This window comes from Acinonyx jubatus, chromosome B4 (genome assembly GCF_027475565.1).
Source record: "Acinonyx jubatus isolate Ajub_Pintada_27869175 chromosome B4, VMU_Ajub_asm_v1.0, whole genome shotgun sequence".
Classification (NCBI taxonomy): domain Eukaryota; kingdom Metazoa; phylum Chordata; class Mammalia; order Carnivora; family Felidae; genus Acinonyx; species Acinonyx jubatus.
Window position 1 is genome coordinate 112,179,577 of NC_069387.1, and position 15,123 is coordinate 112,194,699.

The 15,123-nt window shown below is 38.0% G+C and overlaps 2 protein-coding genes across 6 annotated transcripts in view; one reads left to right on the forward strand and one right to left on the reverse strand.

The window, feature by feature from the left end:
* The window catches only part of PLEKHG7 (pleckstrin homology and RhoGEF domain containing G7), a 59,828-nt gene extending 52,171 nt beyond the window's left edge, over positions 1–7,657 (forward strand). The window contains 4 exon segments of the mRNA XM_053226592.1: positions 1,910–2,064; positions 6,453–6,511; positions 6,514–6,551; positions 7,549–7,657. Of these exon segments, the coding sequence (XP_053082567.1) occupies positions 1,910–2,064; positions 6,453–6,511; positions 6,514–6,551; positions 7,549–7,657 (361 nt within the window).
* Positions 7,658–11,278: 3,621 nt separating this feature from the next.
* The window catches only part of EEA1 (early endosome antigen 1), a 492,836-nt gene continuing 488,991 nt past the window's right edge, over positions 11,279–15,123 (reverse strand). For all 5 annotated transcript variants that reach the window (XM_053226593.1, XM_053226594.1, XM_027071108.2 and 2 more), the window contains one exon: positions 11,279–14,909. In XM_053226593.1, the coding sequence (XP_053082568.1) occupies positions 14,787–14,909 (123 nt within the window). In that variant the 3' untranslated portion in view covers positions 11,279–14,786. The remainder of the gene's footprint in view (positions 14,910–15,123) is intronic.

A 15,123-nucleotide genomic window follows, 5' to 3' on the forward strand; every position in this document is an offset into this window, starting at 1 on the left:
TATGAAAGAAATTGAAGAAAACACACACAAAAAATGGAAAAAAGATTCCATGCTCCTGGATAGGAAGAACAAATATTGTTACAATATTGATACTACCCAAAGCAATCTGCATATTCAATGCAATCCCTATCAAAATAACACCAGCATTCTTCAGAGAGCTAGCACAAATAATCCTAAAATTTTTATGGAACCAGAAAAGACCCCGAATAGCCAAAGCAATCTTGAAAAAGAAAACCAAAGCAGGAGGCATCACAATCCCAGACTTCAAGCTATACTACAAAGCTGTAATCATCAAGACAGTATGGTACTGGCACAAGAACAGACACTCAGATCAGTGGAACAGAATAGAGAACCCAGAAACAGACCCACAGACGTGTGGCCAACTAATCTTTGACAAAGCAGGAAAGAATATCCAATGGAATAAAGACAGTCTCTTCAGCAAGTAGTGCTGGGAAAACTGGACAGCGACATGCAGAAGAATGAACCTGGACCACTTTCTTACACCATACACAAAAAAAAAAAAAACCCTCAAAATGGATGAAAGACCTAAATGTAAGACAGGAAGCCATCAAAATCCTCGAGGAGAAAGCAGGCAAAAACCTCCTTGATCTTGGCCTCAGCAACTTCTTACTCAACACGTCTCCGGAGGCAAGGGAAACAAAAACAAAAATGAACTACTGGGACCTCATCAAGATAAAAAATCTTCTGCACAATGAAGGAAACAATCAGCAAAACTAAAAGGCAACCAACAGAATGGGAGAAGATATTTGCAAATGACATATCGGATAAAGGGTTAGTATCCAAAATCTATAAATAACTTATCCAACTCAACACCCAACAAACAAATAATCCAGTGAAGAAATGGGCAAAAGACATGAATAGACACTTCTCTAAAGAAGACATCCAGATGGCCAACCGACACGTGAAAAAATGCTCAACATCACTCATCATCAGGGAAACACAAATCAAAACCACAAGGAGATACCACCTTACACCTGTCAGAATGGCTAACATTAACAACTCGGGCAACAACACATGTTGGCGAGGATGCGGAGAAAGAGGATCTCTTTTGCGTTGTTGGTGGGAATGCAAGCTGGTGCAGCCACTCTGGAAAACAGTATGGAGGTTCCTCAAAAAACTAAAAATAGAACTACCCTACAACTTAGCAATTGCACTACTAGGCATTTACCCATGGGATACAAGTGTGCTGTTTCAAAGGGACACATGCACCCCCATGTTTATAGCAGCACTATCCACAATAGCCAAAGTATAGAAAGAGCCCAAATGTCTATCGATGGATGAATGGATAAAGAAGAGGTGGTAAATATATACACAATGGAGTATTACTCGGCAATCAAAAAGAATGCAATCTTGCCATTTGCAACTACGTGGATGGAACTGGAGGGTATTATGCTAAGTGAAATTAGTCAGAGAAAGACAAAAATCCTATGACTTCACTCATATGAGGACTTTAAGAGACAAAACAGATGAACTTAAGGGAAGGGAAACAAAAATAATATAAAAACAGGGAGGGGACAAAACAGAAGAGACTCATAAATATGGAGAACACACTGAGCGTTACTGGAGGGGTTGTGGGAGGGGGGATGGGCTAAATGGGTAAGGGGCACTAAGGAATCTACTCCTGAAATCATTGTTGCACTATATGCTAAGTAATTTGGATGTAAATTTTAAAAAATTAAATTAAATTTAAAAAAAATACCTGGTGTGAAATAAATAAATAAATAAAAACCCTATGTATTGGAGGGAAGTGCTTTTCAAGATCCAGAAAGAATCGTTAGCTGGGGTTTAAGCAATTGTTTCTAAAAATTGATTTGGTTAAGGGCGCACCTTAGATATGTGCATCAGTGTCGATTTCCTATTTATTGCATTATTTTCTTCTTTACTTTGGGAAACTTGGAGGTTCAGGCACTGGTTTAATGTGTCCTTCGCTTACTGCTGAGCCGTGAACAGTAATAAAAGAGGGTGGTTCGTGTATGGTACTTGATCAGCCCATTCCACTAGACCGATTGGTGGTCAAAAGTATCGATCCACTCCACATGTCTGGCATGTGTCTATTTTCATCAGTCAGCTTAGCTGTTTGCCATCATGGAGTTTTATATTGGCCTTGTTTTGGTAATAAGACATGAATCCAATTTAAATCTTCGTAAGATACAACGCCTGGTTCCTATGTGACTAGCACTCACTCTACGAATTAATTCTGAAAAAACCGTTGGACTTGGTTTCCAGTGCTTGGATAACTCAACTTTACCACTCACTAACTGTGGCTTTTTTTTTTTTTAATGTTTATTATTTTGGAGAGAGAGAGAGAGAGAGAGTGTGTGAGCAGGAAAGGGGCAGCAAGGGAGACCCAGAATCCGGAAGCAGGCTCCAGGCTCTGAGCTGTCAGCACAGAGCCCAACATGGGGTTCGAACCCACAAACTGTGAGATCATGAACTGAGCCGAAGTTGGAGGCTTAGCCAGACTGAGCCACCCAGGCACCCCAACTGTGGGTTTTTTTTAGTCCCATAGCTCTGAACTGAAAAACAATACCAAAAGCAAATTCCATTTCTTAAGGATGTCAAGAAAGGTGAGACATTTGAATCTTCTCAGCCACAGATTTCTCCTGGTGAAATAGGAATATCTACCTCCGTGGTCAGGAGAGTGAGATGGAATAACGCCTGTAAAGCACTCAATACACTATTATCAGTATTTTGATATCATTATTAGTACAATTGGTATTGCTAAAGCACTGGTAAACAATGATGTGCCTGCCTTACAAGTCTAAGATGTTATAATAGCTCTGTGGAAAGAAATATGTCAGAAATGAAGATATATATAGAGAGAGAGAGGGAGAGAGAGAGAGATGCGCATGTGCACGTAAAAATGTAGGTGTATGTGTCAAAAATACATATCATCTTATTCATTTGCTCAAGCATTCCCTGAGTGTCTCCTGAGAACCAGGCACTCTGGGGGCACCCTGGAGTTAGAAAGACAAATAAGAAACAGCCCTTGTTTTGGGGGGAGTCCTCAGAATAATCAAAGATCAATGGTAAACCCTGATGTGGAAGCCCTGGGACTCAGCTTCCTCAGTGCTGGGGGAATGGCCTGTGTTCAGAAGGAAGCAGAAGGGGATTCTGCCGCATGTACAGGCTCCTAGGGGACCTGCTGAAGCCAGGCTGGCGGGGGTGAGGGGATCACCTTTCCGTCCTAAGGGAGGAGCAGGAAAAAACAGGAGCACTACCCATGGTTCTCAACTCCCAAACCAGCAGCCAAGCCCAGAGCTTTACTGACAAGCGTAGGGTGACCTTAAACACGGTGGAGAAACACTACACAGTGAATAATGAAAACACACCTGAATAATAATAATGGCAAACATTGACATCGTTGTGTTATGTAACTAAGTTATATACGTCAATGCTTTGCATGTTAACTCATGAGTGGAAGCAAACTTTCCCCAAGAGCCGATGGGCTCCACGAAGAGGCAACATCTAGAACCCGAGCCTTCTGCCCTCTTGTCTGTTCTTTCCACTTCTGCTGGGATTTGCTGAAACGTGACCTGCGCGGGCTGAAAGGCCTCGTATTTGAATCGACTGTGACCCCTTGGGGTCTGTGTAAGCTGAAGTCTGCCTAAGGCCGGAAGACATTTCTAGAGGAAATGTCCCCTAAAAAGGGGAGCAAAGCCTTTGTCCGTGAGGGTGCTCCCCAGCCCCATCCCTGCCACTGCCCCCGGGGGGCCCCCCTCCCTGGTCAGCGATGGCAGAGGGGGTGTTGATAGGCAGAGACTCAGCACGGGGGCCCAGAAGTACTTTTGTCTGCTTGCTTAGTTTACTTTTTCATGGGGAAAAATGCCATTACCAGAGGCCATCCTAGGGCAGGAAATTTTTGTCACTCTAGCGGCCACAGTCAGAAGGTGGTAAACGGACTTGAGGGCAGGAGGCTGTCAGAAAACCAGGGCAGGAGTGGAAGCGGCTTACTTAGGCTGGGGGCTCAGGTTAGTGTCGGCCCTGCCGGCTCTAGGAACTCGACTTTCTGGGAAATCTCACATCCCTGGATTACCTTGGGAGATGCAGGTTTTTTCTTCTCTATTCCTTTTTTTTTTTTTTTTTTAATAAAAACTATCTTTTTTTAAAGCTGTGTTTCCACCATTTTTTTGTTATTTTCTAATTTGTTACTACCATCTCGTCCTCTATACATTCATGTATTTTTTTCCTCATTCCTCTCATCTATTATTTTGACTGTCCAGATAGTACATGAACCAAAATAGCTGTAGGATGGGAGAGAATAAAGGGCTAAAAAAGAAGTGATGGGGCTTTGGAGTGATTGACAACCTAGTTTCAAATCCTGGCTGTATCATTTGCAAGCTGTGTGACCTGGGGAAAATGAAATCTGCTTCCTTATTCGTAAGTAGGAACTAGATGACTTACTCAGTTGCTGTGTCGTTTAAATGATACAAAAAGGAGGGGAAAAAATATACAGTGCCCAGGAATAAGGATTTAATAAATGGTGTCAGTTGTTGTATTAATTATTGTTAATTGCTATATTAGAATGTCAGGCAAGAAAAAGGGCGATTCTTGACCACATATTTTCTCTCCTCGTTTTATTTTACAAGCCTCGCTGGACCAGTTCCCCTGCTTATAATGTTCCCTGTACCCATGTTACAAATCAAGCAGATGACGGATACCTTGAATAATTGAGAACTACAGTTACAATTTTTGAGGATAATGGATTCCAAAATCCAGCCAAGAACAACCACCTCATCTGAAAAGCCTCACTCCCCACAGAATATTTATAAGGAGAAAAATCAAGGGGTAAAACAAATTCACTCAGATCTTTTTTTCCCCAGAAAGTTATTTTAATAGTCCTCCCATCTCAGAGAAGCTGACAGAATGTCATGCCCTTAACAGACTTTGTTGTGGTAGAATTTAGGAATTAGGAAGTTTAGACTGCTATGAGTATTACTTGTGATATTAGAATAATTCTTGCAGTTAAGAAAATGAAAGTCTTGGGGCATCTGGGTGGCTCAGTCAGTGGAGCGTCCGACTTTGGCTCAGGTCATGATCTCGCCGTTCACGAGTTCGAGCCCCACGCCAGGCTCTGTGCTGACAGCTCAGAGCCTGGAGCCTGTTTCAGATTCTGTGTCTCCCTCTCTCTGACCCTCCCCCATTCATGCTCTGTCTCTCTGTCTCAAAAATAAATAAACGTTAAAAAAATTAAAAAAAAAAAAGAAAAGAAAGAAAGTCTTGCATTTGCTCTGATTTTGAAATGAGGCCCAACCTCTTCCGGTGAGTCTGAGTTAAACCCACACATTTCATTGAATACAAATAATGACAGGGGACACGCATCAGCTTATGATCCACCAGGAATAAAAAGTCAGTGCTCTCCTCCTTCTCTCTGAAGTACTCCTTGGTATGACCAGAAAGAAGACAAGCCTGGTTTGGTTTTTGTTTGTTCCCACACATAAATTAACTGCATGGACTGCAGAATTTTACTCCCTGTGTTGTATTAGAATTTCAAGGAAGAAGTTTTTATTTTAAAAGCACCTGCCAGGGGCACCTGGGTGGCTCAGTCGGCTAAGTGTCCGACTTCAGCTCAGGTCATGATCTCGTGGTCTGTGAGTTTGAGCCCCGCGTCGGGCTCTGTGCTGACAGCTCGGAGCCTGGAGCGTGCTTCTGATTCTGTGTCTCCCTCTCTCTCTGACCCTCCCCCGTTCATGCTCTGTCTCTCTCTGTCTCAAAAATAAATGTTAAAAAAAATTAAAAAAAAAATAAAAGCACCTGCCACATTAAAAAAAAACAATAAAACAAAATAAAAATGCGAGAATTACTCTCTCAGTATCTCCTGTCATTTCTCTAAGAGACCAGCTAGGTAATGACAGAACAGACTTTCTTTTACAAGCACCACACCAACACTTATTTTTGTTTGTTTCACATTTCACATAATTTGTAGATGCTGAATTTTGAGTCAATTTTTTGGCCTGTTAATGAAGCACTCAGGAGACTTGGTGTTTTTGGTACATCTTACTATGTCTATAACCCTTGCTTCAATGGGATTTCACTTTAAATACAACAGTAACATTTTAAACAGGAGTGGTGGATGAAAGAGACAACAGTTACATTGTTTTCCATCTTTTTATTATCTGTATTTTACACACACACTACTCACCTAGCATGCTAAATTTCTTCTAGAAGGTGCCCATTTTCCATCACATAAGCCATAACTGCATTTCATCAAGCTGCAGAAGTTGTTAGCTAAGGAAGAAAGGGTTCTCATATTTAAGTGGGCTCTCTTTGAGCATGGTAGTGAAGTCTTGCTCTCGGAATCAATTCTTTTTGTTTGTTATCTACAAAAACTTTCCATATTCATTGAGAATATTAAAAAACTCTAGGTTCTTGTCCTGAGAAACTGGATTTAATATTAAACGATTTCTTTTGCCTATGTAACCTTTTTCTAGCGTTTGGGCTGAGAAATGCTTTCCTTGTACAACATGAAAACAGATATCGACGGTGTGTACAGCAATGTTCTTATTCCAAACCCAAAGAGAAAATATCAAAGTATGTATCTCAGTTGTGCAGGTTTTGATTCTTCAGACCTGACATAAGGAAGAATCTCCCCCCAAGCCTCTTAAGTAATGGGAAATGGGAAAGTTTGTGTATTTCCTTCGCGGGCTTTGGGAAGGGCAGAGGTTAAGAGGGGGAAGGATGTGGACATCTAGTCCCTATCATGCTCAGAAATCTCAAGAACTGACCACCTCTTCACACTCACAGAGCCGACACATCTCCTTCATTTTCGCCTGGAGCAGAACCTCAAGCAGCCTTGGAGTTGCACAGTTTACGTAAAACAATGGGAAAGAACTGCTTTGGATTGCATGATTGACTTTTAAGGTGTTCCGACTGTGAACGTCCTGGTATGCAAATTATGTGACGTCAGCTCAAATGAGGGGCCACCGCAATAACGAACCACCTTTGAAGATACGCCAGTGTTCAGAAAAGAGGCCAGTGTTGACTCAGCTATGGCACTGAGAAGCAGCCGCCTGACTGGTTTCTCCATCTTAGAAGTTTTCTTTCCCCAGGAAGGTTTTCATCAAGGCAACAACGTAGCCAGACAATTAACGCAGTGTTGCTTTAGCCCTAATAACTCAATTTCCAGGGTCACCTCCGTCAGTCGGCTTTGCAAATTATACCACTTGTTAAGAACTATTTCCATACAAAATGGAAATTCAAGGAATTCAATTTTCAAACTATTTATATTCTCAGTGCTCGTTTTTCTAGTCATCATGGACTATTATGATTCCTTGATTATTCATAACTCTTTTCCCAACTTCCAGACCATACTCATGTAATCCACTTCCATTTTCATAGATGATTAGAGGTATTTGTGACATATTAAAGAAAACGGGAAACATGCAAGTGTTTCATTAGTCTTCAGTTTTAAAGAGCAAGTCAATAAATACAAAGGAAAATATTAGTCCAAATATGTGAATAATTGTCAACATTCTCTCCCTATATATTATATATATAGTATATATGTATTATATATTATTTTTAACTGAAAACATGCATGACACAATAAACAGCAGCAATATCTTGCTTCACCAAGAACCAGGAAACCAAGAAGATATCTTTATTTACGTCGCCTGCAGAATCCTCTGAAATGTAGGAACCTAAAACAAGTGGTGCATTTTTTAGACATTAGGAGTAAGGTATTCTTTCATTCAAACTTTTCTAACACTTATTGAGTGATGAGCTAGAAAGAAATGTGCATTTTAAAGGAGTTCCAGAATTTGAGGATTTGAGCTAGGAAAATCCTCATTATAGAGGAATAATGACCGCAACAAATTTGAACTCTGAGGAATTTTTTGGCAGATATGTAACTGATACCTTATCATGTTTCAGTAGGGCTCGCAAGAGGTTTGCGTGAAGTATGGTGCTATTAGAATTTGTAAAGGGTGAAAGATCAGATGAATGGAGGGTCAGAAGGAAAGCAATGTCCACTGCTTGTGCTCAGTGTGAATTCTAGCATCTCACTTTGTGTATGTCAATAATGAAACCATATTTCCTACATGGCTCATAAACCAGTCTTAACTGCTTTACAGTCCTACTTCACATTCAATGATAATTCTTTTTTTTTAACTTTTTAAAATGTTTATTTTTGACACACAGAGAGAGAGAAATGAGCAGGGGAGGGGCAGAGAGGGAGACACAGAATCTGAAGCAGGCTCCAGGCTCCGAGCTGTCAGCACACAGCCCAACGCGGGGCTTGAACTTCCGGACCGTGAGATCATGACCTGAGCTAAAGTTGGATGCTCAACCCACTGAGCCACCCAGGCACCCCTAAAGCGCATTGATAATTCTGATACAACTTTGGTTGCTTTTTTAACAGATTAAGCAATCAATAAGGTCTATATTTAACAGTTTTTAAATTCCTATTTGCCAACAGTTTACTTACCTCAGGTATACTTGGTAATACCCTAAATTGAAAGTAGAAAATCCCAGAGATTAAATGCCCTTATTTTAAGGGGGAAAAAAGCAAGTGTCTGTGCCAGTTTCACCAGTTAACACTTTTATACGGGAGATTTTCATAGAAATAGTTAAGATAGCTTTCTCTGAACCTCATTTTTTGAGGAACGAACGATGAAGTTTGTCATAAAACCACTTTCTGGTTTGAGTGGTGTGTGTGCTGGCATAGAACAGCCAAGTTTATTTGGCAGAAAGCACTTGAAATGTCATTTGAATCTTTATCAAGTAAAAGTAGCTTGAATTATATTGTCATGGTGGAATATACTATTCACTTCATTTAAAAAAACGGGTTCTTTTTTTTTTATTTAAAAAAAAAATTTTTTTAACGTTTATTTATTTTTGAGAGAGAGAGAGACAGAGCATGAACGGGGGAGGGTCAGAGAGAGGGAGACACAGAATCTGAAACAGGCTCCAGGCTCTGAGCTGTCAGCACAGAGCCAGACGCGGGGCTCGAACTCACGGACCGCGAGATCGTGACCTGAGCTGAAGTCGGACGCTTAACCGACTGAGCCACCCAGGCGCCCCCAAAAAACGGGTTCTTATAGTCAGATCATATCAAGAGGAAATCCACAAATTTCAATTTCAGGAATGGTAACTTCCGCAATTTCCAAAACGGACGTATTAACACTTTTCAATTTGGGCTGGAAGGTAAGTGATACGTTAACTGATCTCCTTAAGTTGGAGGATGAGACAGAGAGGATGGGGCTTGAGGAAGTCATGACATGCAGTTAATTCTTTGAGGAAAACACAGATTTCGCCACAATGCAGCATAAAGGCTCTTGTCCAAGGGCCAAGCACTATTAGAAGGGAGGGGCAGTCTCTATATAGTCACTTCAGATATTTATTAAGAATAAGTTGAATTAAAAGGAGAATCTTGAAAGCAATTAACTACTTTTAATGTCTAAGAATAAATGAGAAAAAAAAAAAAAGGGGAGGGCCAAGAATGGGGACTAGACTGCAGGTGAGTTCCTAGAGAGGGGACCTAGATGGGATTGAAAGCAATTACATCCAGAAGACAATACAGATGTGTGCAAGAGAAGATTTAGGAAGAAATATCTGACCAAAAAATAATATATATATTTTAGAAAAAAAAATCAACAATCATCTTGTAGAAACTTTTAAATATTTAAAACTTTTAAATATTTAAAACCAACCTAAGAGGAAGGACACGGACCGGGACTAAGTGATCTCTCAAGATTCCTTTTAAAATCCTCTAAGTCCAGGGGCATCTGGGTGGCTCAATCTGTTAAGTGTCTAACTTCAGCTCAGGTCATGATCTCACAGCTTATGAGTTCGAGCCCCGAGCTGGGCTCTGTGCTGACACCTCAAAGCCTGCAGCCTGCTTCAGATTCTATGTTTCCCCCTCTGCCCCACCCCTGCTCACACTCTGTCTCTCCTTCAAAAATAAATAAACATTAAATTTAAAAAAAAAAAAAATCCTGTGAGTCCAATAAGTAATTATATGTATAAAGAACTTGTTTACCCTTAAATCTCATTAAAGGGAAAGACTGAGTAAATTAACATCAAGATGGAAAACAGCTGAAGAAGAATACGCTAGATGCAAAGAACTATTAGTATTCCCATGTTCATCACAGCACTATTCACAATAGCTAAGAAGTGGAAAACCCTTAATGTCCACCAACAGATGAACGGGTAAAGAAAATACGGCATATACATACAATGGAATACTATTCAGCCTTTGAGAAGAAGGAAAGTCTGCAATTTGCAACAACAGAGATGAACCTCGGACATCACGCTAAAAGAAGTCGATCAGTCACAGAGAGACAAGTACTGTATGACTCCACTAACGTGAGGTATCGAAAGTAGTCAGACGCATAGAATCAGAGTAGAATAGAGGTTGCCAAGGGAGGGAGAAATGGGAAGTCACCAGTCAACGGCATAACGTTTCAGTGAAGTGAGATGAGGAAGCTCTACAGGTCTGCTCTACTAGAATTTAAAAGCTGTCAAAGAGGGTAGATCTGTTAAATGTGATCACAATAGAATAAAATTTAAAAAAGAATATGCTACATATTTAAACTGAAATTCTATAGCACTCACAAAAGAACATGTCTAATATATAATCTAGGAAGTTCTTGAGGATATGCACATTGAACTCTTCAGAGGGAAGCACATTAGAGTCAAATAAAAAAAAAAAACCACTTCTGGAATTTCGGTTCCCAGGAAAAACACGGTAATAAGCGACTGGTATACTGAGTCCTCAGAAGAGTGTCTTTAAACGGTCACCTGGGTACTAAACTTAGATGAACAATGAAAGAAGGAATGACTTTAATATTGTTTAGTATTTCTTTGTAGTTTTGTTAATTCTTCACAATAATGAATGGAATAAGAAGGGAATGTCTTAAGCAAAACGGCCTTAGTAATTTCTCTTGCAATTATTAAGTTCATTCCTAATTCCTAAATTGAACACCAAAGCATACCCACGGTCTACATCCATGTGGAAAGTTCTAACAATCTGTAAATAAGTACAAAATGGTTAATATTTTGTATTCTTTTTCATTTATTTTTATTTGAGAGAGAGGGCATGCACGAGCCGGAGAGAGGGGTGTGGGGAGAGAGAGAATCTCAAGCAGGCTTCACACTCGGTGAGGAGTCCAGTGTGGGGCTTGACCCCATGACCCTGGGATCATGACCTGAGCCAAAATCAAGAGTCAGACGTTCAACCAACTGAGCCACCCAGGCACCCCATGTACTTTTTTTTTTTTTTAATAGAAAAAAATAATTTACAGTCACAGAATACATCTACTAGAAAGAATTGGTTTTTTAATATCACCTTTAACAAATTAAAAAAAACAAAATCAACAATTCAATAAGGATCCTTCCATTTTTCTTTATACAGATTTAAATGCTGTTGTGTAATTTACCAGTTACATTTATAATCGATAACCTTCCACTCACTGAGTTTAGAAATTACAGTATTTACTGAGCTAAACTCTCTCACAAAATAAGGCACAACTACATGATCACAAGTAGTAAACACAATACAAACAATGAATCCAAAACCTAAATGAGAAAATATTCATGCAAAAGTTTCTATAGAAACTATGAATATATGATCCAGTTCAAGGAAGTACAGAATGTCATATACATAACTGCATCATGTTACAATAAATTCATTACTTCTACACAGAAAGAACTTAGCTATTTCCAATTCTATTTTATACAATTTTACATAAATTTAGTAAGTTTATGCACAATATTCACATCTGCAACAATAACAAATTGATCATTAAAATTCAGGCAAAGGGCAATTAAGACACGATAATGTGTGGCACATTATAATTACAGAATGCCATTCATCAAGCTCATGTCTAGGAATACTAAATTGATGGCACATTTAACTCTTATGGATCAAATCATCCATGGTTTTATAGCCAAAGTGCATTAAAAAAAATTGCTATAGTCAAATAGGTCATGAATATCAAAATATATGATCATAATTTGCTCTCCACTTAGAAGCTAAACATTTTTATGCAAATGCAAAGTTAAAAAAAAGTGGCTTCAAAGTTCTCAAAACTATAAAATAATCCAAAGCCTTTCTAAGAGAGATGGGAAACTAACAAATTTGGCAGTTACTATTTAACATTACTGTGAGGAAACTATCAAACTAGCTAATTCCACATTAAGAGGTAGTTGAACAAAATGTTATTTGTACACTGCATTGAGGTCTTTGTGTTTCCCTCTTTTTTCTTCAAAATGAACTAATCCTATACCAGCAGCTTTGTCTTCTTCCTATTAAAAAAAAATCTGTAGGTATACTTTATTGTACTCTAACCCAGCAAAACTTGATTTTAATTCACATTTCTATGCTGGGGTTTGGAATTTACTAACATGTGATGCCAACAGGCTTCGCATTAGAGCCAAGAGCTGGGACGTGCCACCCCTAACTCACTGACAAATAGTACCAGCAAACATCTAAAATGTAGAGCCAGTAAGAACTCAGAAGATGACTTTTTAGTTAAAAGAAAAAGAAAACACTTTTTGTTTTCTTTAAAAACACGTTAAATTAGTGAGAGTTAAGCACACACACAAAAAAGGTTCATTTCTGATAGCATTAGTGTAGTAGCCTATGGTAAATTATTCAGGACCTATAAAATGAGATTTAGCTAGATGAAAACTAGTGATTACTCAAACACATACAATTTTGTTTGTTGCCCTCCCGACATTTTTTTTTGTGAATATGTGGGTGGGTGGATAAGACGGGAAAAGGCCTTCAGCGCACCCAGTTAGGAGATGAAGTGAACAAATATTCTAACCTAGAATCCTCATGAAGTTTTACTATCTTAAAAAAAAAAAAAAAAAAAAAGGTACTGTGAATATCTATTTTTCCAACATAGAAAATTTCTAAGTTTCATATTAACTTCCTTATATTTAAAGTGTAGAATTAAGACTCTTTGAAAGGATTTATAAGCATATGAAAATGCACAAATAATTTTAGCTCAATTTATATCATCCAGCTGTTGTTTTTAATAAAGAGTCATTGTATTTCTTCTTTATGTATGCTCAAGGATGTATGTCTATCCTAGTCTAGGGACACCATCAGGGTCCTTAACAGCTACTGTCAGCAGGATTTACTTAACTGAGTTTTGTAAAATAATTAAATGAATATGACAATCTCTTCGTTTATCGATGTTACAGGTAAAGCATAAACACGATAACTTTATTTCGGCATGATATTTGAAAGCAAGTGTATATTATAGACTATTGCAAATGAAATATTAACTCCCATTCTTCCTTATTATTACCAGATGATTACACTGCACAAATGTATAACTTTATATTTTTTCTCTAGAGAGAATAAACCAATTATTAATGACCTCTCTACAGATGTTTCCCAAATTAAGAAGACTATGATAAATTAAAGTTCAATTCCATTGTTCAGCATACAAATAAGCTAACTTTTAATTACCCTTAATTAGCCATTCTGTTTCAGTTCTGATTATAACTTTGGGATTCCGAAATATATTTGTTTTTGGTGATATTCTATTCTCCAGCTGTTACTTTAAAGCAATTTCATAGCAGTATTTTTGCAAAGTGAAAAGATTTACCAGTTAATATGGAACCCCAAATTCATAACCATTTTAAATTTAAGTCAACTTCACAACTTTCAAAAATGTTTCCCTATTGGGTAAGAAGATGTAAAATCGAATATTTAATGTCTCCTTCCCACGTGTATTTGTTTTCACAGATAAGACTAGAGCAATATCAGTTACTGGCTTTAAGATGCAAAATTATAAAACTATTACAGTGAAGCTGAGCCACGGTTCGAAAGGTTAAACCAAATAAAGGGAAAAATAGATCCATTAAAAAAGCAAACTCAGATTCCCAAAATGCTGGAGAGACAATCCGAGGGTATAATATAAAGGCTAATCTCCAAAACCTTCCTACTTACAAGAAACTGACAATAGAACCATTATACAATTTTTACGATTCATCCTCCAGCTGGGGGGTGAGGGTGGGTAGTTTTATAGAATTCTTAACAGTGTGTGAGAGTTTAAACATGAGATAGAAAAAGACAAAGAAAAATTAACCCTAATCTTTAAAATACAACCCCAGGATAACCATAAAGTAAGCAAACTGATTTTACAGAGGTTTTCATAAAATCTACCCAAGAGAATTTAATCAATATTGTTAAAACAAAAACCATGTTCAAATTCATGGTTAGTACATATTTCAACATAAACTGTACTTAGAACACATGAGTAGTAAATTTATAACATAACAATGCAACTGAGCTATGGACCTATATATAAGAAAAAAAGAAAGTTTTATAGTTCTGTGCATGACTTCACCAAGAGAGTATCTAATATAATAATAATATAATGTGCTATTGCGCAACATATATGATGTGATAACATCACCCATGTACATTTTTGTATACTAAATTTGGGAGAAAAAAGTAAGCTATGGAAGCGTATATTCATGTCATTTGTGAACAATGAAATCATACTTAAAAAAATACATTGCTATTTTCTGTCCAAAGTTTATTTACATTTCATTGGCTAATTCTAAACTTGGCATGAAAGCTGTTCCAGGGGTTAAATGGAAAAAAGTAATGAAAGATGAGCCCAAGTCTCACAAAAATAGAAGAGTTTTACTTGATATTGATAACATTCCAAAATATATGAATTCTAATTTGGTCTAATATTGCAACCACTGTCCAAATCAAATAGTAGTCCAAGACCTCTATTAAGTGCATTTATTAAAAATCTAATGTTAGTGTAATACTATTCTGAAGTTGTGATAACCCATTATCCTTGCAAGTCATTGAAACATGCATCACAGACACGAACAGGCTTCTTAGAAGATGGAGTTAAGGCATTTTTGGCCGAACACTCAGCACAGAAGATATTTCCACATTGTCTGCAGTGATGCTGTAAACGACAAAAATTAAACAATTTCAAGCATAAAAACTACACCAAAAGCATGATGAGATATAAGAATACTGCAAACTGCACTGTGAAGGTATATTAACTTTCAAGGGATTAGTGTATTATTTAATAATATTTCAACATGTCAATTTAATCTCTTAATTTGAATGCTTTCTATTTCTCAGATACTGTGCCAAACATCTGATATAAAATTCAT